Below are 26,048 nucleotides of genomic sequence, written 5' to 3'. Positions count from 1 at the left end.
CACTTTGCAGTTTCGCTTTTAATGGTGTCCTTATAGTAATATCTGCTGCATGTATATCACTTTGTGACTTTCCACCTCCATGATGAAGCGCTCATCATCCATTTTCGCTCGTGTTTAAACCGTGATTAGGCACCTGGGCTTTTGACGTCAGGCCCAGCTCCGCCCATTTTGTCGGATGCGTGTCCGGCAGAAATAGAAAATAGCCTATACCATCCGGCGGGCATGCGGCACGCCGGAGGTGGTTCGCAGTCAATCCGGAGCACTGACGCGGCCGGTATACGTTGAACAATAGGATATAATGGGAACGGATTGGCTCCGGCGCTATTTTTTACCGGAGTCGGACCGGAAACGCAACGATCACGCATGCGGTGTACTTGGGCCCTTACTGTTGTCCGGGCAACGAGAGTTGTGGATTTTGCCACCTCAGCGTCAAAGGGGCTCTTGGAGTCTTGTCATTTGTGTTATAAATTGGATATCGGGCGTTCTCCGGTGTTCCTTGTGTTGGGACAGAGCGTCCCGCCATTTGTTCTGGACTGTCCGGGATAGTGAGAGTTGGTGGGCCAATCTTGCTCATGACACACAGGTTGGGCTTCCTGATAAAAAGGTGTCGGGTATCTTTTATGCCCTATGTTTTATGCTTGTTTTCCTTAAACTATGGTATAACTGCTATTAATTTTATATTGGGCATGTTACAGAAATACACACAGTCAAACAGTAAATACAAGAAACAATACTGTTCCCTGATTACTATATTAAGTGTGTTAGAATAATGCAAACCGTTAGACGGTGCCCACGAGAAAAGGTACTATCTCCTTCACATCATATAAGGTGGCGTACCAGGTTGCTCAGTGCAAAATAACCCCACATCATACAAAAAAGCAGATACTGCCTGCAGCAAAACTAAAAACTGTCCCTCTGTCCAATGACGAAACGTTTACGTCTTCCTGTGGGGGGCGTAACAGAAAATATTCAATTGAGAAGGACTGTCCTAAACAGTGCCATAATCTCACATAAACACATGTGTAATGGGATTGCCAGTATTCTGTTAAAATGGCTGCCAAATGAATTGGTTTGATTTGACAGCTTTTGATCTTCCAAATTTTTTTCAAACCGAAAAGTAGTTTCAATTTTAAGGGACAATTTTTCTAGGTTTTTACCTAGGAAAGAGATTAGTTCAATACAAATGCTGTAGGTTGAAAAAAATATACTGAGGAATGAAAAGGACAGTCAGTAAAAATTAACACAGCTAAGAAACACTCCAAGTGGTGACGGAGCAGTGGAAAGGAAAGAGGCAAATCACACACACGCGCACGCATACACACACAGCTGGTCTCTCCTATTCCATATCATTAGTCCAGAATACAGTGCTCATGCAGTGTGGTGGAACGTACAGAATGGGGACAATTAGCCGGCTGTAATTAAGCACAATCAGCCTCACACTTTTGTGGTAAATAATTACCAATTTGGCCTCAAGAATTTACTACCAAACCCCAGTGGGGCCCTCCACAACCCACTGAACAGCAATTACAGCCCTTTTTGTGTGTCGGGGGCAAGAGCAGATGTGTGCGTGCGAGTTTATGAGATATCCAACGTGTCTAGAGTCAGAGGCTGATGATATGCGGCTGTATCAACACGTGCTTGAAATCTCAATCGGCCGCTGTGTCCAAGCTCCTCCATCTGACTTCATAGACCTCCTTTGTGAGCTTTCAATACTAATATGAGCCTCAACACATTAATTAAAAGCGCTGGGCCCAAGGGCGTAGATTTGGTCTCAACATCGGAAGGGACGCTATAACAGCATAACCTGCATATACACTTTTTGCTGGGGACGGGACATTAATACGACCAAACAGATTGAGTGAACGGGAGTCAGGGCTACATTTCTCAGAAATATGCTGATGGGTTGCCTACGTAAAAATGAAAAAAGTTACATTTATTTTCATGTGGGAAATCCCACCTTCTTCATATCACGGAAATTAACAGTGGTTGTGTTTTTGTGTGTTATTTTCTTTTTTTAAAGAAATGTCTGCATAGGCTGCAAATAAAATTATTTTTCAATGAATGATGGAGAAAATAAATATATTTTAATCAATTAATGGCCGATAAAAAATTCTAATATGCCTCGTCTTTGAAAGGGGTGGAGGAAGCGGCATGTTGACATGTATTTCTGTCGGGATTGTGTGAGTGTGCGTGCTTGTTTGTTCTAGTCATCAGCCAATCAAACGTGCGTTTGAGAGGGAAAAAATGGACCGGCACATTCAGCAAGTGAAAAGGGGTAAATGTAAACCTGAACATAATGAAAATACAGTAATTCACTTAATAATGGAAGGGTCAATTCTATTCTTACAACAGATGGGAAGACACAATAAATTATCATTAATAATTATCATCAATTATAATCATTATATAATTCAAATAAAGTTGCTTAAAAGTAGGTGGGGACAATTTGAGCATCCTGAAAAGTTGGTAGTGTTATGTCCCTACCGTCCCTATGTAAACCTACGCCCTTGGCTGGACCATCTTAACCTATGTGGCTGTCGAGCTTCACTCAGTCATTGACACAAAAACGTAAACATTGATATTTGAAATTGAAATTATTGATAAAAGAGGCAATATTTGTGGCTTCAGCTAATCCAATCCTTTTCCAAATATGTAAAAAGAAAGGGGAGCAATATTTTATTTTGTGCTGTCATTTTATTAAATTAACGTCAACATCTGTGAACACTACAGGAAATGTGTATACTAGGTTTGTCAATATTACATTAACATCACTGAGGATTAAAATATCTGGATCAGTAATCATGACAATATATTTAGATAGGGCTCATACATGTTTTGTTATGGGGTGCTGTAACCTAGCTCAGCTGACTTCAGGCAAAAGCAGGTCTACAGCGTGAACTGGTCGCTGGTCAGTCACAGAGCACATTCAGAGACAGAAAACCAGTCAGTCCATGGGAACTGAACGCAGTCAAACAAATGTACAATTACACCTCACTGAGGGTAATATTTTTGATCCATTTTATATTACAAAAACGTGCCTCAACTATAATTTCATGCTCTTATTTTGACGTTCATTATTATGACAAGGTCAAGTGGGACAAGTGAAGCAGACTAGAGTCAATTATTTTTTTTCTACAAATGCTCTAATTACTAAAAAGTGAGTAGCCAAACAATAGACTACAACAATTATGTTTGAACACCTTCAGGAAATGAACTTGACATTAATATGCAACCTGAAAAAGAGATTTACTGCAGGAAACCAAGAAATGAGTACAGCAGCAAAAATCCCTCTTATTGCAGAAACCAGACCTGCTTTATGCTTGCTTTAGGGACACATTTGCAGTACAAACTGACCTGCGGAGACAAAGAAGATTCCAGCGCTGAGGATGACGTTGTGTCGGCTGCGGTAAAACTCACTGGCGGCTACACAGAGTCCTCCCAAGAACAGCAAACCCACACTCATGATGGGGAAGATACTGGAGGCACGCACTGCACCTGTTAGGTTAAAACAAGCTGTTTGCTTAATGAAATTTGTCAGTCACACAGTACAAGTTACCAAAATAGCAGCAATGCATGTCACAATGCTTCCACTCACAACCTCTACACAAGTGAGCGCCCTGAGCTGCTTTTCAAACTGGACTAGAATTTTCTTTGTGGTCAACACAAATGCGATAAAAGCCAAGTCGAAATCGATTCATCAATGTTGTGATTGATAAATTTCCAGCACACAATGATAATTGTACAGCACACCGCATACTGAACCTATTTTGTGCCACTTTTAAAGACGGGTTTTGACAGATCGGTATAGAAATAACTGAAAACAAAAGATGTGACATTAATTTGAATCCCACGTTTTAGGCAGCTCTGCCCATCCAGCATCCAATCACATGCCTAAAATTCTGTGAGATTCATAATGATTAGGGTTGTCCTGATTACATTTTTTTGCACACCATTTCGAGTCATATCATTTTAAGGAGTGGCCGATACAGAGTACCAATCCGATACCTTGGCAATGTCTTCACAAGAAAGAGAAAAAAACATATCCAAATGTCAAATATTTATATATGCCAGACATTATCACTTTTGTGTGAGGCTATCTTACTGCTAGATGCCTGCTACAGCTATCCTTGTACATCTTGGTTATTTTGTAGCCTTTAAAAATAAAATAAATAAATAAATAAACCTTTTTCACCAGGTTCAGAAAATTAAGTGATCGCGTCCAAAATAGGATCGCATTGGAGACATCCCAATTAATATTCACTAAAACATGTCCACTCCTCTCTTAGCGCATCACAACAGCACTAATAATGTTTTTTGCACTAACATAGGTCACCACAAATTCGTTGTAATCAGTGTTGATTTCGTCAACATTGACGATAACGAAGATATTTTGTCGACGAACAATTTTTTCCTGACTATGACGTGAGGATGACGAGCTAACACCGTGGCTTGAAAGACTAGAGCATGAGGAGACAAATGCCAGTTTTCGTCTGACGAGACGACAACGAGACGAAAATGCGACATAGTTTCTGTCATATGTTCACAATGCGTGACATTTGCAAATTGTACGTGGAGAACGTCAGCTTGCATCGCAGAAGTGTTTTGGGTCGTGTCACACATGTGAGATGTGCTGCGCCGCCCCCTTCACTCAAGTTTAGGATGTGTCTCAAGTTAAGCTGCACTCCATCTTGCTTGTTTGGAAACACGATAAGATTTGTTTTCATATCTTGGCAAGAGAGAATATGCAATGCTGCTCTAGCCTTTAAAGGTGTGTGCAGAGTGATCATCACACACGCAATGTAACACGTTGCATTAGCGTAACATTTGTGTTCGTGCTAGCATTAGCTTCAAAATGGCGAGCATCCTCTTAATGAACTGGCCACTCCAAAGCAGAGCCACTTCACTTTTTTGGTCAGTATAAGCAGAGGAGAGCCAGTTGGCGAAATGGCATTTTTTAGACGCTCTTAATAGTTGCCGATAGGAGGCTAATTATAGCCAGCAGAGTCGTCACCTTGGAATGAGTTTGCCATGTGTTCACTCTTCCAGGATGCTTGTCCTGGTACTAGAGAGCATGTATGCCCCTTCATCCCCGTTGATGGTCCTCCGGCTCTGCTTGCAGATCTCAGTGGCCTTCCTGATCCAGCGCTGATGTTTGTTTTCTTTGGTGCGGAATACTCTGGCCTTTTCCCTGTCCATGATGTGGTTTTCCCTTTTGCAGTGATCGGTGATGGCTGACGTGTGATGTTCCTGTTGTGCTTGTTCTTTTATTGCTCGTTTGTCTCATTGTTGTCTCCTTTTCACATTCCTTCTTGTGTTCTGTTTTTCTTGTATTAAAGCTCCTCCCTGTCTCCCTGATGCATGATTTATTGCATGATTTGCATGGAATTTCATATATGCAGTTACATTTGTTTTCTGTGTGGATTTTGTCCTTTGGATGGACAGCTAGCAGGTATTTAAATTTTAAACCACCTACAACTATTGTCTGGGATAAAAGAAAAATTCCACTAATCTATAAGTGTAGACAAAATGAACTCGATGCAACTATTTTGAGTAACTAATGACTAAAACTAGATGAAGACAAACACATTTTGAAATGGCTAAAATATGACAAAGACAAATAAGTATTTTCGTCCAAAAGACAACGACTAAGACAAAAATGAAAAGGGCTGCCAAAAACAACACTGGTTGTAATGGAGTAAATTTGAGTTGAGTTGACATTTTCCTTGTTAATGGTTGTTTGCCATTGACAATGCTGGACGCACAATCCAGTTAAAATAGGAATGTCGGCAATTCGTTCATTCGCTGCCATCCTCCAAGTTCGAATGGATTGGACGTCTACTAGTGATAAACATATTTAAAGAGTTTTAATTTAATTTTTAAGACCCACCGAATGATACGTCTATCATCGCCAATGGCACTGAAAATGTTCATGATGAAAATAACATTACATTCTGCAATACTATTGAGTATTGTTTTGAGTATCGATATCGAGTTGACAATATTTGAATCGTGACAACAGTACGTTGTACAGATACATAAAATGACGAAGAGAAGTTATATTATTAGTTTACATTAGTTTGCAACACTATTTGTGTTCAATTTGAACCAGCTGAATTTTTTTTTCAACCCCGAGCACTATCAAACATCTAATGGACAATAAGCATAATTGCTGTGCTAAGCTGTGACAAGCCCTCGCAAAAAGGCAAAAGGCTTCTACATTCAATTTGAAGGCAACACGCATATTTGCCCAAAACCGATAAAGAAAAACCGATGTCGATGTTATCTGATATCATTCTACAATGCTTTTATCGGCCGATATTATCAGCAACCCGATTAAATCAGAAAACAATATATTATGTGAAAAAAAAAGATTTTTTTAACCATCAAACTTATATTAATTTTTAATGCATAAAACAGTTTAACGCTTTTTAAGGCCTGAATTTTGACAAATCTATTTCATTTATGTGGGTCCTTAAAAAGCATTAAAAGTGCTTTTAATGGACCCACACAAACCCTGTAGAAAATACATATTAAATGACCAAGACACAGTCCACACAGCAAGTTCAACAAAGCTAGTCTAGCAAGGAGAGAGGAAACGTGGGAGAAACTAAGACAGATGGAGAGTCTCACTGACACACATGCAGGCCAAAAATAATAAGAAATATTTGTCAGGATCCCATATGTGCACTCACTGTAATGGCATACTGAAGGTTCCCTGCAAATACATGTCAAATTGGAACGTCATTTCAAGACATACCTGTCCCAAAATGAATGCTACCAGTAATTTGTTTTGTTAAGTTACTAGGCTGTGACCAATGATGTTGTGCGGTTGAGTATACAGGTCCCGCCCCAATGCCCCACACCCTTGGGCTGAATGAAATGCCGGTCACTAGGTCCTGGCTCCCTATTGGTTGGCCGGCTCTCAGGCTTGTGTTCGAATTGGCAGCCTATGGGGATGTTGCTCTGTGTTCAGTGGAGCAAATAAAAAGAAGCTCCAGCTGAACTCTCCCACGTTGCTTTGAACATTTTCCTCTCCATCCATCTTTCCCATTTTTACAATCAAGAAAAGAAAAGAAAACCATCCCCAGACCACCTTCTCTTCTAATACTTTTATGGATGTATGTGGGAATAACGACGGGGTAGTTCGTCTTTTTTTTTTTTTTTTAAACAAACTGCAGTCATTGTTAAAAGCCTGTCCGCTGGTTAAATCATTTGTGCACGGGTTATGCATCTCTCCCGAACAAAATATTTCACCTTGCAGGGAAAGGTAGAAAAACAATATTTATTTATCTCTGCCAAAGGCAGTGTGACAGTGGTCTATCCATCTCTTTGGTGCATTTATGTTGTTAAGCCATTCTGCCTCAACCAGCAACTGTACAATCAGTAATTGCAATACAGCAGGTCTGTCAAAGCTTTGATACAGTACATCCTTTGCTTTTAGTTTCCATCCCAAGACACTCAAGATTCTTTTTTATGCCCGATATCAACCTTCTACTCGCATATTTTTGGACCCGATTCTGAGTCTGTGTCACCTGATTTTGAGGATCTGCCAATACCGAGTCTCGATCTGATACCTCGGGAATGTTTGAGAGGAAAATAAAAATACATCTAAATGTAAAATATTTCCACACTACAGAGATTGTCACTAGAAGCCAACCAATATGGGATTTTCATATGCTGAAATGCTGGAAAATTTTTCAGATGCTTGCCGATTTGCCTGGTACACCAGACTCACCGCTGTTCCAGCGATTGAGTCTAGCGACTGTCCGGCGGATCAGATTCCCAGGGCGGAGCAAGCCACAGCAAAGAGACAGCGAAGTGGACCAAGCAGCGAAGGGTGGACGTGACACTGGTAAAGCGACAAGAAACTAGTGCGAGCGGAGAATGGAGAAGTTTATTCAACATGGCTAGCGCGAGACAGACTGCTGTCAATGACTTGTCTCGATGTGCTTTTGGTAATTTAAAACTGATTTTACCGCGGATTGGAACATATTCTCGGCTCTCCCGTACGCAATCTGTGTTGTTTTCTGACGCGCAAGAGTGACGTTGTTCATTAAGAACACGTCATGCAAATAATCGAATCTGATTGGACGGATGATTTCGTTCGCCTCGAGAGGCCATTTAGGAGCTGGGTCTCAGACTATTCTCACAGTGTTTGAGAAATACAGGGAGAATAGTCTGGCGGTGGAAGGCAACTTGCCGATATCCAAAGCCGATTTTGGAGGCTGTGACATATTTATGTCACACTGCTGTTGCCATAGTGTGCACTTCCTGTGGGTGTGGTATTACAGTATAAAAGGGGATCTCTGTTATGTCTCTGTGACATATATGAGGAGAAGCACACTGAATAGACCCCGACCTGTCAGTCGTCATGGACATGGTAATTAAAGGACAAACCAAGTGTGAGAACACCGCTCTCAAACCTTTTTTGGATAGGAGGTGGGAACTTTCTGTTCAATCGGGTTGTTTGCTGTGGGGGAGGAGAGTGATTGTGCCACAGTCTTTGCGTGCTAAAATGCTTGCGCAACTGCATGCAGGTCACAGTGGTATTGTTAAAATGAAAGAAATGGCGAGAAGTTATTTTTGGTGGCCAAGATTAGATAAACAGATCGAAGAGACGGTAAAAAGTTGTTCATCTTGCCAGAAGATTCGCAACAATCCACCTGCAGCCCCACTTCATCCTTGGGATTTTCCTCAGGACCCTTGGCACCGCATTCATATTGACTTTGCGGGGCCTTTTGAAAATCGAATGTTTCTGGTTGCTATCGATGCCCATAGTAAGTGGCCAGAGGTAGCATCATGAAATCAACCACATCGGAAAAGGCAATTGAGAAGTTAGGGGAGATGTTTAGTCGTTTCGGAGCCCCTGCACAACTCGTCTCAGACAATGGGCCCCAATTTGTGTCAAAAGAAATGGTTGAATTCCTGCAAGCCAATGGGGTTCAACACATTAAGTCGGCTCCATATCACCCGGCAACCAACGGCTTGGCAGAGAGGTTTGTGCAGACCCTCAAACATGCTCTCAAAGCATCACAAGGGCAAAGTACACTCCATCAGAGACTACACGAATTTCTCCTCAAATACCGAACATCTGTGCACGCAACTACCAAAGTATCGCCAGCGAGCCTCATGTTTTCTCGAGAGATACGAACTGGCATGGATCTTCTGAAACCACCAACCCTGAGCGAGATTGTTCAAATGGATCAACGGAAGCAAGTCAAGTACAGAGACCTGCATTCCAAGAACCGAGTTTTTGCACCTGGTGACTCTGTTATGGCCCGGAGTTACCAGAGTAAGGAAAAGTGGGCCCCTGCCACCATCATTGCTCAAACTGGGCCTGTTTCCTACACAGTTCAGACAGCTGATGGTGTTTGGCGTCGCCATGTGGATCAATTGTTGGGAACACCAGACACTACTCCAGAACTGTCTCTTGATTGTGATGATGCTAGCAGTGTAATTATACCAGAAATGTCTAGCTTACCGGATGTGTCAAAAATACCAGAAATGTCAAGCTTACCGGATGTGTCAAACCCAAACAATCCTGCTGTAATTGTGTCTAATTCAACCAATGCACAAACGGAACCTGAAACGGTATCGGAACCTGTTTCCACAAGTGGAAAATCGGAAGTGACGGTTGAACGTCGTTATCCTGCACGCGACAGGTGACCGCCTGATAGATTGGATTTATAAGTAATAAGTAATGAGGGAAAAACAGAAGGTATTTTTGTGTTTATTTCTGGGACATGTTATGTAAGGGGGGAGGAGATGTGACATATTTATGTCACACTGCTGTTGCCATAGTGTGCACTTCCTGTGGGTGTGGTATTACAGTATAAAAGGGGATCTCTGTTATGTCTCTGTGACATATATGAGGAGAAGCACACTGAATAAAGAAGTGTTGTTCCATTCAAGTCTCGGCCTTACATGTACTTAGATCAGGGAAGTACATAACAGAGGCCGATACGTTTTTTTTTTAAGCACATAGATTATGCAAGGAAATTTTTACCTTTAGAGTTTAAAGATCACTCAGTAAACACCTTAAAAAGCTAAAGCAGCATTGCATATTCTGTCATGCAAGATAAAAAAACAGGCGATATTTACAGAACAGGCAAGCCTGAAGCTTCCTGTAGCAGTCTGCCTTCAAGCTGTCCTTCTGGGGTTCTACAGTCAGTCAGCGGCAGCCACAATTGCCCACACAGATGCCTGATCAAAATACTTTTTTATCGACATTTTTTTTTTTTGTTAATCAGCCCTTGGCCGATGTTGGAAAAAAAAACACATAGCGGCCTGCTGATATATTGGTCGACCTCTAGTTATCAATCTTAGCGTTAGCTTCCCACAACAGATAGCGGAACATTTGATTAAAGTTCTGGTGAAATCCTTACACGTTAACTTAGTCTGTGGGAGCAAGCCCCTTTCACAAACATATCCCAGTAAATTGCCGTATAAGGTGACACGGGATTTACTCCCGTCACTGCTATCACGCATGTACACATATCCCGGGAATGACGCGGGTTGGGCACATTCACAGACTTGTCCCATATTGCCCACTGGCGCTCTCTGTGCGGGAAGGGCTTCTGGCGTGATTTTATAACCCGGACATTACGTCATTTTTGGTTGGCATCGGCTCTCACAATGTTAGTCAAATCGTGTTTTGTTACAGAGCCAGTTGTGGGAGCGTTCCTGACGTCGTAACTGCAGCCAATTCAAGCTCATCAAGACTATTTAAGCCTAGGCGATCCAAGAGAAGAGTACCGAGATATTAACTTGCTGGGCGCCATTCAACACCTTGTACTCTTGAATTTTGTACATTTGCTAGCTTGTTCGTCTGCCGGCGTTTTTTTTTTTTTTAAATCCCCTACCTTGTGCTGGTATTTGAGTGAATTGTTTTGTTGTCTTGTTGGCTCTCTGCCTACCGCTTAGGTTGGTATTATTGATCCCTGTCGACCTACTGTCACGGACCCATTGTGTTATTCCCCGTTTTCCGCAATCACGTGTATTTTTATTTGTATTTAATAAACCCTTAAACGCATCCCTCCGTTGTTGTCTGCTTTGAGGTACCAACCTTGTTTCTGAAGTTGCGGACCCTAACATCCACAAAAAAATAAACCACGTATTTCCAAAGATGTACGATGGACTCTCTTCCTCGGCTCTACGATCCAGTAGCAATCAAATTTTGTTATGTTTTCAGTTTAATTTAGCTATTTCCAGCTTGCTATGTTGATAATTGCGATGTTTGTTTACCGCTTTTTGTCTTACTGCGAAGAAAGAGGAAGTGACGATCGGCCCGCCATGATATTAACGTCATCAGCCATCGTGCTGTGACGTGGGAATTTAACGCTTGCTTTCACATACACCTCGTTCCGGGAAAGTCTCAGACATTATACTAAGACGCGACCCGTTACATGTCTGCGTAATCTCTGTGTCAGTCGACCTGGGAAATTGCTTTCACATACAAGGCGTGCCCGTTTAAATCCCCAGACTTTAGCGGTGTTGAGGGGTACGTGAAAGGGGCTTTACTGTTGTTAATGTTATTTATTGTGTACTGTTTTTATTGAGCAAATTTCATGCAATTTGAGAAATGCACTCAGAGACGTCATTGGGAAACAAAACTATGTTTGTCTGTTTCCCTGAGAGAAAGTCTCAGTCTAAAAATGGAATTAGAACAGTTGAACACTGATATTGATGAACTATGATGTAATGTGATGTGTGTTTATTAATAAACGTACGCAGCAGGTATTCAGCAGCATCCGCCTCATAGTCAGCATCCTCTGGAAAGTGATCAATCTTCTTACACACGCCTCGGAAGGTTCCTGTAGGGAAAGAACACCAGTGTTTGTGAAATTGCATTTGTTTAACTTGCCATTAACTGTATGTAAAACAAAGACATTGATTTCCAGGCTTTAATTGTGTTCAGTCTCACTGGAGGCTATATTCCTCCAGCCTATTACTTTTCCACCAATGGGGAAATTCCGGAATATTGTAAAGCAAAAAAAAAATGTAAAAGTTGTTTTCAATTCTGTACCCACGTTAATTACTGAGGCAACAGTTTAATACAATCATGCAGACTAGGCCTGAGCGATATATCGTTTGAACATCGTCATTGCGATGTGCTTATGCCAATACTCGCATTGCAAGGACATGCGATATTTAAATTTTTTTTTTTTTTTTGAAGACACAAACTCCTTTTTCCGCTTCATGCTCGTATAGCACCACAAATTAACTAATGCTGCCGAGAACAGCCTCTCACTTTCCCAATGAATGAGTTGTCGTTGATCGTAGACCTATCAAGTCCTCTATTGTCAGATCAAAGCTACAAACCTGTCAATCATCCTTAACTTTAAGCACCAAACACTAGCTTAACTGGTGACAAAATAAAAAACCCAAAAAACGTTTGGTCGCACTGCTTAGCAGGAGGGAGGTGTGAGAGGCTGAACTGGTTGCCAGCCAGTCGCGGGGCACATATAGACACACAATCATTCACGCACATCTACAGACAATTTGGAGTGTTCAATCAGAATCAGAGTCAGAATCAGGGCTGTGCTCCAGCACCCCTGCGACCCTTGAGAGGAGCATGAATGAATGAATTATATGATTGTTATGGAGAGTGTTTAAAAGTATAGTGTTAAAGGTGATGCAATGAGTTTTATGCTGGCGCACCTTAAGAAGAGTTAGGCGCACCACTGCAACCAATGCAAAAAGTGTGGAGCCGTGGCAATATACGTATATTACAATGTTAAGTTTTTCCAATATCTTTTAGGCCTATCCCAAACAGAGCTATTCAAGTTATCTGGTGAAAATTCTTCAACTTTTAATATTGCAATATATCGCAATCCCCCCGAAAAACGCAATGTTTTTCCAATATCGTTTAGGGCTAATGCAGACACAGAGAAGACTTTCATTAACGTTGCTTTTTAATGAAGTTTTGCATGTAGTACAGATACACTTGCAAAAATTCCACAAGCTGCCACTGCTCATAAGCCAAGGTACCACTGTATTCAAAACAACATAAATAAACAACCCCAAATTAAATGTTATTTTTATTAAATTTCAGTGCCATTGATAATGAGACGTGCAATCATGTGGCTCTTAAAAACTCCATTAAAACTCTTTAAATGAGTTTATAACTAGTAGATGTCTAATCCATTTGAACTGGGAGGGTGGCAGCAAACAACGCACCCACTTCAAATGGATTAGGCGCCCAGCGCCGTCAATGGCAGCCAATGAGTTAACAAGGAAAAGGCAAAAACTATCAAGAGTTACTGTCAGGACTACTGCAAAATCAAATTTACCCGATGACAACAAATTTCTGGTGACCTGTGGTCATGCAAAAACATTTCAGTATGGATACTTCTTAGTACTTTTGGCAATCCTAACAGTGATCACAAAAATAATGTACAATAGGAGGAAACACATGATTGATAACACAGGACAGGCAACATTCCAGCTATATGTGGAAAAACTCCAATGAAAAATCTTATCACACCCGCCGCACACATACACCAGTACATCCAATATTACCACCGTGAAACCAAAGACACACACATGCATACACATGCACACACATTTAAGCAGCTATCAAGTATGCCAACACAAACCAACCAAGCTCATTAAAGTGATACATGAACACTATCAATCTTTCATGTAAGTGAAAGCCTCTAGAATATTCATATAGTGTGTTTGTGTTTGTGAAGGGGTAGAGTGTTTGTTTTGTATTGACTGGGCTGCGGATGCTACGAGCACGCCTCGTATAAACCCGAGAGTGACTCATCCTTCATTGTGGAAGTCCTCCAGTGCTCGCACATGCGTCCCTCAGCACACGCACAGGTGGCAATGTGTGCACGCGCTTGCTGCATGTGGCTTAATTCCTTCCCATCATCCTGTCCCATTCACACATGGTCAACCCCACGAAGGATAAGGAGTTGAAGGGGGAGGTGATGGTTTGGGGGGTGAGATGAAGGAGGAAGGCGAGAGAGGAAGTGCTTGTGAAAGAGGTTTGGGGATAGAACGGCAGAGGAACGGGAGGAAATGTGCTGCTGATGCATTTGCATATGAAGAGTTTCTTGCACTTCCATAAATTGATTAATCCTGCAAATACAGTCATGGCTTGATGGTCGCTAAGTCAACTGATACATTGCAGGTCTTAAATATTTACATGAACTAATAATTTTGATAGGACGTTCATCTTTATTCATACAGTGACTTGTGATGATCATTCATGTGTCTTATAGTTTTCCAACCTGCTACATTTAGAGAACAATGTGTTCTTCACTTTATATTAAATGCCAGCATGAGAGAGAGAGAGAGAGAGAGAGAGAGAGAGAGAGAGAGAGAGAGAGAGAGAGAGAGAGAGAGAGAGAGAGAGAGAGAGAGAGAGAGAGAGAGAGAGAGAGAGAGAGAGAGAGAGAGAGAGAGAGAGAGAGAGAGAGAGAGAGAGAGAGAGAGAGAGAGAGAGAAAAAAAAGGGTCTCAGTATTTTTCTTTACTCTGTTGGCACACATCCCAGAGGTGTACTGAGCTATGGTTCTAAAACAGGTCACAACTACAGTCTAACGTCTTTTAAATTGGCTGAGACATTTCCAAAAACAGTGTGATGTTTTTTTTTCTTTTATTGTGACGGCTATTTCACAGCATGACTATTTTCAGCTGTTGGCTAAAGTGTCAATATTCAAATTCCTTCGCAACAGAGATGAACTAAATTAATTCCCCTCAATGAATAGAGGTAAGATTCCCTGCAGGAAGTAAGGAATCTGAAAATGTCTGCGACTACTATAATTGGTAAAATGTGGCTTGGAGGAAACAAACTAAAGTGCAAACGCGATGAAGCTAATTACTTGACTTGAGTCTGCTCATTAAATGGGACCAAACATTTGATGTAGCACGGCGTCCATCTGACAGACTGCGCACCCTTTGATGTATTGCACTCTTCTGTAGCTGATACAGACAGCTGCTGCACATCAATGCAAGTTGCAATCACCTCACATTCAATAAATTCATATTGACATCCACGCTGGTGCTTGAAAAGTAATAAAGTAGTTCTTAAATCTTCAATGTTTTGCCATGGCCGAAGCCTCTGAAAGATGTGTTTTCTTTTGTTTGTGTAGAGAGAATTTGAATTCCCTCCTCACTAAAACACAGAAGGCATAGTCTACTTAGCTAATCACTCATTGTTACTGTTCAAATTAGTCAACACTGGTGCTGCACCGTTATTTTATTTTCTGGCTCCTGATACGGATTTCGACAACCGGCTGTGGTATCGGACGATGCCGATATTTCACAGATACCAGGTTTAAAAATACAGGTGTACCTCTACATACAAAGTTAATTCGTTCCAGGACCTTGTTTGTCAGTTGAAATGGTCGAATGTAGAGCAGAATTTTACCATAAGAATACATTATAATTGAAATAATTAGTTCCACAGCCCGAAAACCTACACTAAATCTTTAATAACTACTGATGGTACTATTACAAATGGCAATTACACATAGCAAAACAAATTATAAATAAAAATCAAAATAGTAATGATACAGAAAAATAATAATTCCTGTAATAATGTAACAAATTCTATGAGTTCTAATGAGGCGGATGTGTTTTGCGCACTGTACCAGAACGCACCGTGTGGCTGACGTGACAGTGAGATAGGCGCGGTAGAGATTTTACTTTCTCTTTTAATGTTGTGTTCTAAAATAAATGATCAAAAACCTGATGAAGCTGGGGATTTCTTTGGCGATGTTACCACAATAATGATTGTCACCTTATTGTCAAGCCAGTTCACGGATGCGCCCACCATGCTCATATTTTTCAATCATTTCCATCGTCATTTCAATGGTAAGCGTCATAAATCGTCCTATTTCGAGCATGTCGTCGAATGTAGAAACAAAATGGAGAGTCAGATTTTACGTAAGATGTCGAAAAGATCGTGTGTCGAAGCGATCTTTCCACTGTGTGTATATGTATGTATATATACGTAAATGTACAAGTACATTCAGCAAGTGAAATGGGGTAAATTTAAGTCTGAACATTAAAAAAAATAATTCACTTAACAATGGTAGGGTCAATGCTATCCTTACAAAATATGGTATGAAAATGTAAATTACATAGATAACTGAACTCAATATATAATGCAAATAAGAATTTGAGCATCCTGAAAAATTGCAAGTGTTATGTCCCTACCGTCCCTATACAAACGCCCTTGCTTGTAATACACCAGATTAGTGAAAATATGTCTTCTTGACAGCGGCCCTTTGTGGAATAGTTTGCCCACCCCTGCTCCAGGCAGTATGAAAACGGTATTTAATTATGAGTTGAATGCAGGCACAGATACTGGTAGGGCTTTTTCCTTCTGGAAAGTACTCGGCGTTGTGGTAAAAATCTTCTATCACAATTTATTTTAAAATTACAATAAAGATACATTGTAGAATATTTACATTTATTCCCTGAAAAATGTATTATTATTATTTTTAGGGCCCGAGCACTAAGCGTGCGAAGGCCCTATTGTTTTGCAAAGGATTATTATTATTATTTATTTTTTATTTATTTATTTTTTCAGGGCAAATGAAAACGGACAATTTGGAGGCCTGAACATGCACGAAAAGTCACCAAAATTTGCACATACGTGCGGAAAATTGTAAATTTCGAATATTTTGCAACGTTGCAAAAAAATCTAACAAAATGGCTCAGTGGCGCCCCCTTGAAATTTTAAAATTGGCCTGTAACATTAGGGTCTGTCAGCGTAGAGTGATGAAATTTGGGGAGTCTATACCTTGTCCAAAACCGCTCCAAAAAAGCATTTACACCCATATTCCAAACCCAACAGGAAATCGGTTATTTTGGATCGAATATGAAATTTTTATCGATTTACAGGGTGCACATTTCAGACCTTTCGTTTCGTTGGTTTCGTTGAAGCGGAGAGGTCCAAACTGGAAGTGAAAATGACAGTCAACAATTTGTCTCGCCAAAAACTTAGAACAGTCGTAACTCGGCAGATATACAACATATCTGCGCCAAACTTCCCGTGTTTGTTGAGAGTCATACCCTGAAGGTTGTTGTAGGGGTCATTTGCATCAACTCTACAGTGCCAACTAGTGGCGACAGAAAGAAGTTTTAAAAAAGGCCTTTCCTATTGGGTTTTTTCAACATAGAGCGAGGAAATTTGGGGAGTAGATATCTTATGCAAAACTGCTCCAAAAAGTCTCTTCCACCCGTATTCCAAATCCAACAGGAAATCGGGTATTTTGGATCGAATGTGAAATTTTTATCGGTTCACAGTAGGAGTTTACATTTGGAGGCTTGAACATGCACGAAAACTCACAAAAATTTGGACATTCATGCAGCTTTGCGTAACGTTCAATAATCTTGCAACGTTATGAAAACATGTAACAAAATGGCTCAGTGGCGCCCGCTTGAAATTTTCAAAAAGGCCTCTCCATTTAGGTTTTTTCAACGTAGAGGGATGAAATCCGGAGAGTCGATACCTTGTACAAAACTGCTCCAAAAAGTCTCTGCATGCGTATTCCAAACCCAACAGGAAATCGGGTACTTTGGATTGAATGTGAATTTTTTATCGATTTACAGTGTGCACATTTTACACCTTGGCACCTAGGGAATTAGTTTAGTTTGATCATTCTCAAAATTGGCGAGACTGTTCATGAGACATATGAAATCTTAAGTTATCAAAATGGTGTGTTTTCATTCACGGGCCTGACCTGGGCGGGGTGCCAAAGTCGGCCATTTTTTCGCCAAAACACCGAATTTGGAAAATTACTGATAACTCCCTCATACAACGTTCAATCTATTTTAAATATGGCATGTGTGTGAGGTATACCAGCCTGAGCAGGACTGGATTGAAAATTTACCATTTGTGCCTGGCGCCTCCTAGTGGGAACAGGAAATGCCCTTTTTTACGGGACACACTCCCCCTCTAAAGGGAAAAAATCAATCTACCTCAAACCTGCATAAGGGGAGCCTTAGGACATGTGTTCAGATGCCTGATGAAAATGATTGAGGTTTGGTTGAAGCAAAAGGGTCCAACAGGAAAGTGATAATGACTGTCACCCTTCTGTCTCTCCACACATTTTGAACAGTCATAACTTGGCAGATATATATGATATCTGCTCCAACCTTCCCATGCTTGGTGAGAGTCTTGCCCTGAAGAGTCCAGTAGTGGTCATTTGCATCGACTCTGTAGCGCCAACTAGTGGTAGCAGAATTTGTGGCCATTGCATGCTCGAAAACTCAAAACAATTTCTCATTCCAAAGAAAGAAGCGAGTTTAAAGCATGTTAGGTTCTCCCTAGATGATTACAGGGGGGCTGTCAGCCACCACCCCGACCTGCGTGACGTCCGAGTTGCGCCAAAGTGCGAGGGCCCGTTCAGTCCTGCTTGCAGGCCTAGTCTTGTATTATTATTAAATATGATTATTGTGTGTTACTCTTTGCCGAGTGATGGGAGATCACTTTAAACATGATGTTCACTAATATGTGTAAATCCTACATTGGGTTTTCCCTGTTGGCAAGTGATGACGAAATTAAAAGCAAAGCGAATGCCAAGATGAACATTTTACGGGTAGATACAAAGTACATCTCTTATCAAGATAATGTATTTCTTATCTCCACGTCTCTTTGATAATGAGTTTCAGTTCATCATTCATATTTCCAAATTAATGAAATATAAAATACAAATATTTGCTGACCTTAATTTGAACTATATTTTGGCAACTGGTATACATTTTGAAAGCCTACTCGAAGGCCTCATTTGATTGGATGATAAAGTTGCCGTAGCGTCACAGAAGGCAAGTGAGGTCTTAGCTGTTCCTGTTGGTTGCATCAAGGTATTAGGAATCATCAATCACAGCTTTGACGGTCTGGAAATTAATTCATCAATTCCTGAATTGTAAGTGGACGGATTGGTATTGAATCCTGCTGACAGTAACGCATGCACACACTGACACATTGCAAATTCTTGATCGTTATATTCTGTTGATATTACAGTGCAGTACAGTGCAGACTAAGGAACACACAGGGACAATGAAGAATATAAAAGGAAAATGCATGCCATCTATGCATTTCACATAGAGTACATAAATGCAGTGGACATCTATCTGGATTTATGAGCCTCCCAAAGGTCAACATGGCCCGAGGATAGAGCTATGGCATTATGGGATTCAAACAATGGTCTGAGAGTTCAGAATGTTCCTCTGTTTGAGTGTTTCAACTGATTTTTTTTTTTTTTTTGGGGGGGGGTGGGGGGGGGGTCTTCTGTGTCATATTGGTACATTTTGTCCTCCTGGCTGAAATACAACACATGAACATGTATATTCCCACAAACGTTATGGTGCAAGAAACGGGTCTTTGAATGAATTGTGTGAACAGATATTTTGACTGTGCTCTAAATTAAGGGTGGGAACTTCTGGGTACCTCTCAATACAATTTGCAGTACAAGATTAACAATAATGATTATCTCACACTATGGCAATACAATACGGTAATTATCGATCCATGGGTCAGGAAATTAATCTACGATATTCTACTATTAAAGAGAAATACAAATAAGACAATCTGTCAAAAAATGTCTTCCTCACAGACTATGAGAGTATTTCAGTGCAACATTTCTATAAACAAATACAGCGACAAAATATTATTGCAAAAAATGAGTGTGCATTTTAAACTCATTGCCATTGACAATCATAGACAATACATTTAAACTGTGAGGACTGACTTTGAATACCAATGTTCAACAGTATTCTAATGGAAAATCTATTGGAAAATTTTGGTAGTAATATGTAGGCACGTGCCGATATGAGATTTTGAGGGTATGGTAAACAAAAACACCGCAGTTTCACGATATCACAGTATGCACTTATAGCTCAAAAATGTGTTATTTTGAGATGTATGGGTTAAAAAGAAATAGTTTTCCATTGAACAGGATTTTTTAATTTGTCATAACATATTTGCAAATTGGCAGATGTTTACAATGGCAGTAAAAAGGTAGGCTAATTGGTAGAAAGGAAACTAGTTAGCCATCTTGGCATGGTAACTGGCGATGTTATCTGCCTCGCTAACAAGCTTACGTTATAGTATTTGTTTTACCATCCCTAGACACACTAAACCAGCTTGAGTGAACTCTCGCAGCTGGTGGGGAACGTTCATGACAGCGTTTACTTAACTTACATTTTGTGTAAAGTGACGGATGATGGTCACCTATATGTGAAATCACGTTGGAGGTGTTGCCTGCACGTCTGCCGTCTTTTCTCCTCTAAGCCACGGCTGTCTGTTTTTTCTTCAGTCGTTTTTTTTCGAAGTACTCCAATGCTAGCAACTTTTGTCTATTTTTGTGGGGGGAAAAGCTCAGGTGTAATGTCACTGATAGACACAGGACAGAGCAACAACTGGAAGGTAAGGAGTGAACACTGCCGCTCCAAGCCATGGATTACCTTTTTGGCACATCAAAAATAGCTAATACCGTACCACGGTATGATGACAAATTTTAGTGGTTTTGAAACCGTGACATTTTCATACCACTAGGCATGGGAATTGATAGGATTTTTACGATTCCAATTCCATTATCGATATTGCTTAACGATTCGATTCTTTATCGATTCTCTTATCGATTCTAATTTGGGAGAAAAGAACAAACGTTTTGATTGGCCTCGAGTTTGTTTATTCAGAAGTCACAACCTTACAAACTCACAACGAGATCAGAACAGGCCCAAAGCCTCAATGTTAACTGTGGCAATAAGTGGCAAATACACAAGAATGTGTAACATTTTACTGAAACATTTATCTAATAGAAATAAAAAATATTGGTATATATTGGCAGATAGGTTTTTGTTCTGCCTTTGGCAATATGTGTTAAAGCAGGGGTCCCCAAACTTTTTCCTGTGAGGGCCACATAACTTTTCCCTTCTCTGATGAGGGGCCGGGGTCAGTTTGTTACAGAAAAAGTGTGACGATTGCAGAAGTGCATAAATGTAAAAAAATATTGTTTTTCAGAAAGCCACAATCAAATAACCCTTTCTGGATTCTTTATAATAATAATAATAATAAATAATAAAAACACTATTAATTAAATAGATAATAACCAAATAACCCTCTCTGAATTCTTCAAGGAAAAGGCCAGAAAATAAATAACACGATTGAGAAAAAAAAAAAAAAATTCAAAATGGCCGGACCAAATGTGGAGGCGGGCCGTATTTGGGCCGCGGGCCGCAGTTTGAGGACTACTGGAGCGCGCATACACCCAAAGAAGAAATGCCGCATCCAAGTGAGTGAGAGAGGGAAACACTTCTACGAGCCTACGTTCTTTGTTAATGTTAATATCTACAGAGGCAACGCCTGTATGTATCATCTTTTGTGTTGTTGTTGTTGTTGTGTTTCCACTCGCGATCGGACACTTAAATCCAGTTGTGTAGTGGTTTGAACGATGTGCTAATGCTAGCGAACGAATGCTAACCATACTGTTATTAGCAGCTAATCATCGTCGATTTACGTTGATGCAAACCTGTTTGTTATTGGGGACGAAATTGATTTGTTTCATTTCTATTCTTAGTTTCACTCTTCAAGTGATGGTTGAATAAAGTCAGCAAATTATACCAACGTCTTCTGCATCGTCATTTGGGAGTTTAGCTAGCTGTATAGCCGGGACTCTTTTTTTTCTTTTTTATAGCCAGGACTGAGCCTTATCCTCTCTGTGAGGACAGCGCAATCGTATTCCCTCCCGATGCAGTTATCTCCACCTTGCAATGACTGCAAGTCGCTTTGTTGTAATTTTTCCTCGTGAAGTGAAGACACACTTTCGAGCGTTTGAATTTACGTGCTGTCATTGTTATGTTTATGGTTGCAATGCTCGTGCTTACCCGTGGTAACCTTTCATTTTCACACTCTTTCCTGGTAAAGTGTAGTCAAACTTTGGAGCGAGTGGTTCTTGGCGCCATGCTAGTTTGATGCGTCTGGACAACAACTTACACGTCACGACGCAATACGCGTCTTTAGGAACCGTTAAAGGGATCGTTAAGGCTTTTTCATTGTGATGTCGAGGCCTCGAAACACTCGGAACCGGTTCCGAATTGGAATCGGATTTCGATTCCCATCCCTACATACCACGATAAATCTTGAAACCAGTAAATGGCTTATGGCTAGTGTAAGTTTTACTTTATTAAACAGCATCATCTTTTTTAAAACAATATATCAATTCTTGGCGTAAGCATATCGATTACCTATTGGGAAACAACGTATCGTGATATATCACTATATCCATATATCGTCACAACCCTAAACTAAATGGTAATATAATTGATTTCTGATAATATGACACCACTGATATCAAAGTTGTTGAACCTTATAGAAACACTGTGATAAAATAATTACATTCACCCCAACCTGGGAGCTTTGGGAGTCAAGATGGCAAACAACATCTGCTCAAAATCCAGCAAGGGACCTTTTCTTGTCGCATCTCTTCCCCTCCACTGATAACGCTCACTAATGAAGGCGTAACATGCCTCAAAGCTGTTCCTAATCAGATGGTGTGTGTTCCAAAAGCTGCCCATGACCCACACCAGCCAGATGCATGCACGCACAGGCATGACCAAGAAGACGACGGTGAGGATGGAGTGAGCAAGGGTGAGGGAAAGGAAGTTAAAAGCATAGCAAATTGGGGCGCTTGTTACTTCCGAGCGCCTCTGACAGCCCGGCGTGGGTGACGGAACCACTACCTCTCTTTCTCACTAATGCGCGTCTACCTCGCGCGCTCTCTCTTGCTCTTGATTACTTCTTTCAGGAGGAGAGAGGGGCCAGGAGAGAAAAAGAGGGAGAGGCAGGAAGAAGCTAGTTTCCACGGTGATGGCTGATGAAAGAGAACGAGGTACGTTGTGCTTGGATGCACATCTCCGCATTTTTTCAGGTTGTTCATCCTCAGGCACACATACTCACCCCCTCTCTGGCCAAAACGCTTTTCTGTTCCAAAAGTTCTCGTCACATCCTCTTAGGTTGGTTTTCGCCATTTAAAGGCAGAATCTGTGGTTACGCTCTACTGCTTTGAGGAATACAAGTCAACAGGTTAAAAGTACTTGAACAAAGGTGTAAACCTTCCCAAAGCATCTATTGTTTTGTTTTCACTTATACAAGCAAGCAAACAAATAAGAGACTAGGGATGTCCCTTGATTCGATTACATGATCCGAAATCACGTCATTCTCAAAGGATCGGAATTGGGTAAAAAAAAAAAAAAACGGGTTTTTAAAACATATTTATGTTCAAGTATTAACTCAATGGCGGCCAATGACAGTGATAAATGTCCAATCCATTTTGACTGTGAGTGCCCCCAGTCACATTGGATTGGACGTCTAGCGCCGTCAATGGCAGTAAAACATGATGACTCAATGCCAACCTTCCAAATTGACTAGATTTGATTTCTACAACTGTTAATGGCAGTGAATCAGGTAAGAGCTAAAAGCAACAAAATAATTCTGAGGGTGTAAGGATATTGCAAAATATATATATATATACAGTGCTGCTCAAAAATTTGTGAACCCCCTCAACATTTTGGAATTTTCTATTATTTCAACCTGATTTCCTAATCAATCAATTCAGTAGTTTTTTTTTGTTTTTTTAACAGTTGTGTTGTCGAGACTAAATTAAAAAGAGTTTTCATCAGCTGATGTAGGTGCAAAATTGAACTGTTTGGTCACAACCAAAACCGCCATGTCTGGCGAAAAGTCAACACTGCATACCACCAAAAGAACCTTCTCCCAACAGTGAAGCATGGAGGTGGGAATGTCAAGATCTGGGCTTGCTTTTCATCCTCAGGACCTGGACAACTCCACATAGTCCAGGGAATCATGAATTCTGAGGAATATTGTCAAATCCTAGAACATAACCTGACGCCATCTGTTTTGAAGTTAAAGCTTGGCAGAAGGTGGATCATGCAACATGATAATGATCCAAAGCATTCCAGCAATACAACCAAGGAATGGCTGAAAAAGAAGAAGATTCGTGTTCTGGACTGGCCCAGTCAAAGTCCTGACCTAAATCCCATTGAAATGCTGTGGCGGGACCTGAAGCGAGCAGTTCATGCCAGACGCCCATCAAACCTCTCTCAACTGACTGCGTTCTGCAAGGAAGAATGGGCAAAAATCCCCCAAAGTAGATGTGAGAGGCTGATTAGTCACTACAGAAACCGTTTGGTTGAGGTAATCTCTGCAAAAGGAGGCGCAATATCCTATTAACTGAAGGGGTTCACATACTTTTGCACACATGATATCTGAGTTTTTCTTAAATCAACCACTTTTGTTAAATAAAGAATGACAATATAACTATTTCTTTTGTTTCAGTCCATTATTTGGAATGTCAGTATTGTGGATTTGGGTATAACTTAACATTTAATAAGGTTATTTTAGTTTTTTTTACAAAAACTCTGACCATCGCTGTGGGGTTCACAAACTTTCGAGCAGCACTGTATATCATTTTATGTAATTTTGGTGATATACAGCAGAGGTGAGTAGAGTAGCCAGAAATTTTACTCAAGTAAGAGTAACGTTACTTCTAAATAATATTCAAGTAAAAGTAGTCATCCAAAAATTTAGTCAAGTACAAATAAAAAGGCCTCGTTGAAAAGAATACTCAATAATGAGTAACATTGTAAGTGCTAACTGCTTTCTGATTAAAAAAAAAATAATGGTATATTTTTTTCTCAGTACAACTTCATCTATATAAACTGTTATTATTTGCTATACTGTACTATAGTCCAGTGGTCCCCAGCCTTTCTTGCACCACGGACCGGTGTGCTTTGTGCCTTTTTTTCACAAACTAGCAATGTGTGCCAGAAAATGACTGTGAATATAAAATAACACGGCCAGGCTAAAAACGAACATTAATTAAGTGCAGGGATAATATGACTCACCGTACGCTGAATCAACCTTTTTTAACAGTGGCCTCCCCTAAAACTTAATGGCAAATATCCTTGGTCGCAGGCCTAATGAGTTCTTGTCCAATCGTGAAAGGTTTCTTGGCTTTAGTAACACAGTTTGCCACAAGGTATGATGCTCTCAGTGCATTCGATTTGTTGCCTCGTTTGCTTGCTTTTAGCCACATATTATGCCGAATGGACTTGGTTGTGAGCTCCTCTTCTGGCTCAATAGGTGGTCCTTTTCAATGTAAAAAAGCGGTCCAGAGACGTCGCCACCCGCTGCACACAGGCAACAGCAGCTAACGTTACTGTTTACATTGACTGACGCTGGGCTGCTATACTGTGGGTGTGCAAACACCTCAGTAATGGCGGCCAACCACTAGACTGCGACGTACGCCAGATAGCGGTCGTGAACAAATTATTCATTATTTCTTTGTCTCTGTTTTTTTGCCCAGAAGCAAATGCGGCAATGACTGGTACTAGTCCCCTGCTCGATAGTTGGGGATCCCTGCTGAGTTGCTGAGCCTATTATATGACCGTATTATGCCAAAAGGATGACACAAAAATCATTAAATTTAGACAAGACCACTACGACACATTACCCGTCCAAAGAGCATGAGTGCCGCCTAGTGGAGAAAAAAACCTTGTTACCTCTGAAAGGTATAATGGAGTAGTGTTTATTGTTGCGATTTCTCATTGGTGAAACAGGTAGCGCTACTGTCGGCATCTCTGGCAAAAACAGTCAAGTCAAAATGTAGAATAAAGAGAAAAATGTAATATCTCTAGTGTAGCCCAAAGTGGTGGAGTAAGAGTAGCCTTTCTTCACAAATCTACTCAGAAAGTATTATGTAATAAAACTACGCTAAGAAGTACATTTTTCTGAAAAGGTTACTCAAGCAAATGTAACAGAGTAAATGTAACGCGTTACTAACCACTTCTGATATACAGCACATCATCGTATCGTACAGCACTATTACTAGCCAAACCAAATTCCTTCATTTGCCACTACTAATCGTGTTCTCACTTCAAACAAACCAGATAGTTTCTTTAGAACCCCACTACCTCTTCCAGGTGGTCTTAGCACAATTTACCTAAGAACTGACCTATTGGACAACACATTGCCAGTGCGTGAAAACAGTTAGAATTTCAAAT

General features: G+C 40.6%; 1 protein-coding gene across 3 annotated transcripts in view; it reads right to left on the bottom strand.

Annotated features, from left to right (window-relative positions):
* The window catches only part of cacng3b (calcium channel, voltage-dependent, gamma subunit 3b), a 60,769-nt gene that overhangs the window by 21,588 nt on the left and 13,133 nt on the right, over positions 1–26,048 (bottom strand). For all 3 annotated transcript variants that reach the window (XR_009067297.1, XM_057860767.1, XM_057860768.1), the window contains 2 exons: positions 11,730–11,813; positions 3,355–3,495 (listed from right to left, as the gene is read on the bottom strand). Coding sequence is in view for 2 of the 3 variants with exons in the window: in XM_057860767.1 (XP_057716750.1) it covers positions 3,355–3,495; positions 11,730–11,813 (225 nt within the window). In the remaining variant the exon portion in view is untranslated. The remainder of the gene's footprint in view (positions 1–3,354; positions 3,496–11,729; positions 11,814–26,048) is intronic.

This window comes from Corythoichthys intestinalis, chromosome 16 (genome assembly GCF_030265065.1).
Source record: "Corythoichthys intestinalis isolate RoL2023-P3 chromosome 16, ASM3026506v1, whole genome shotgun sequence".
NCBI lineage: Eukaryota > Metazoa > Chordata > Actinopteri > Syngnathiformes > Syngnathidae > Corythoichthys > Corythoichthys intestinalis.
This window is presented reverse-complemented; position numbering and strand designations above follow the sequence as displayed.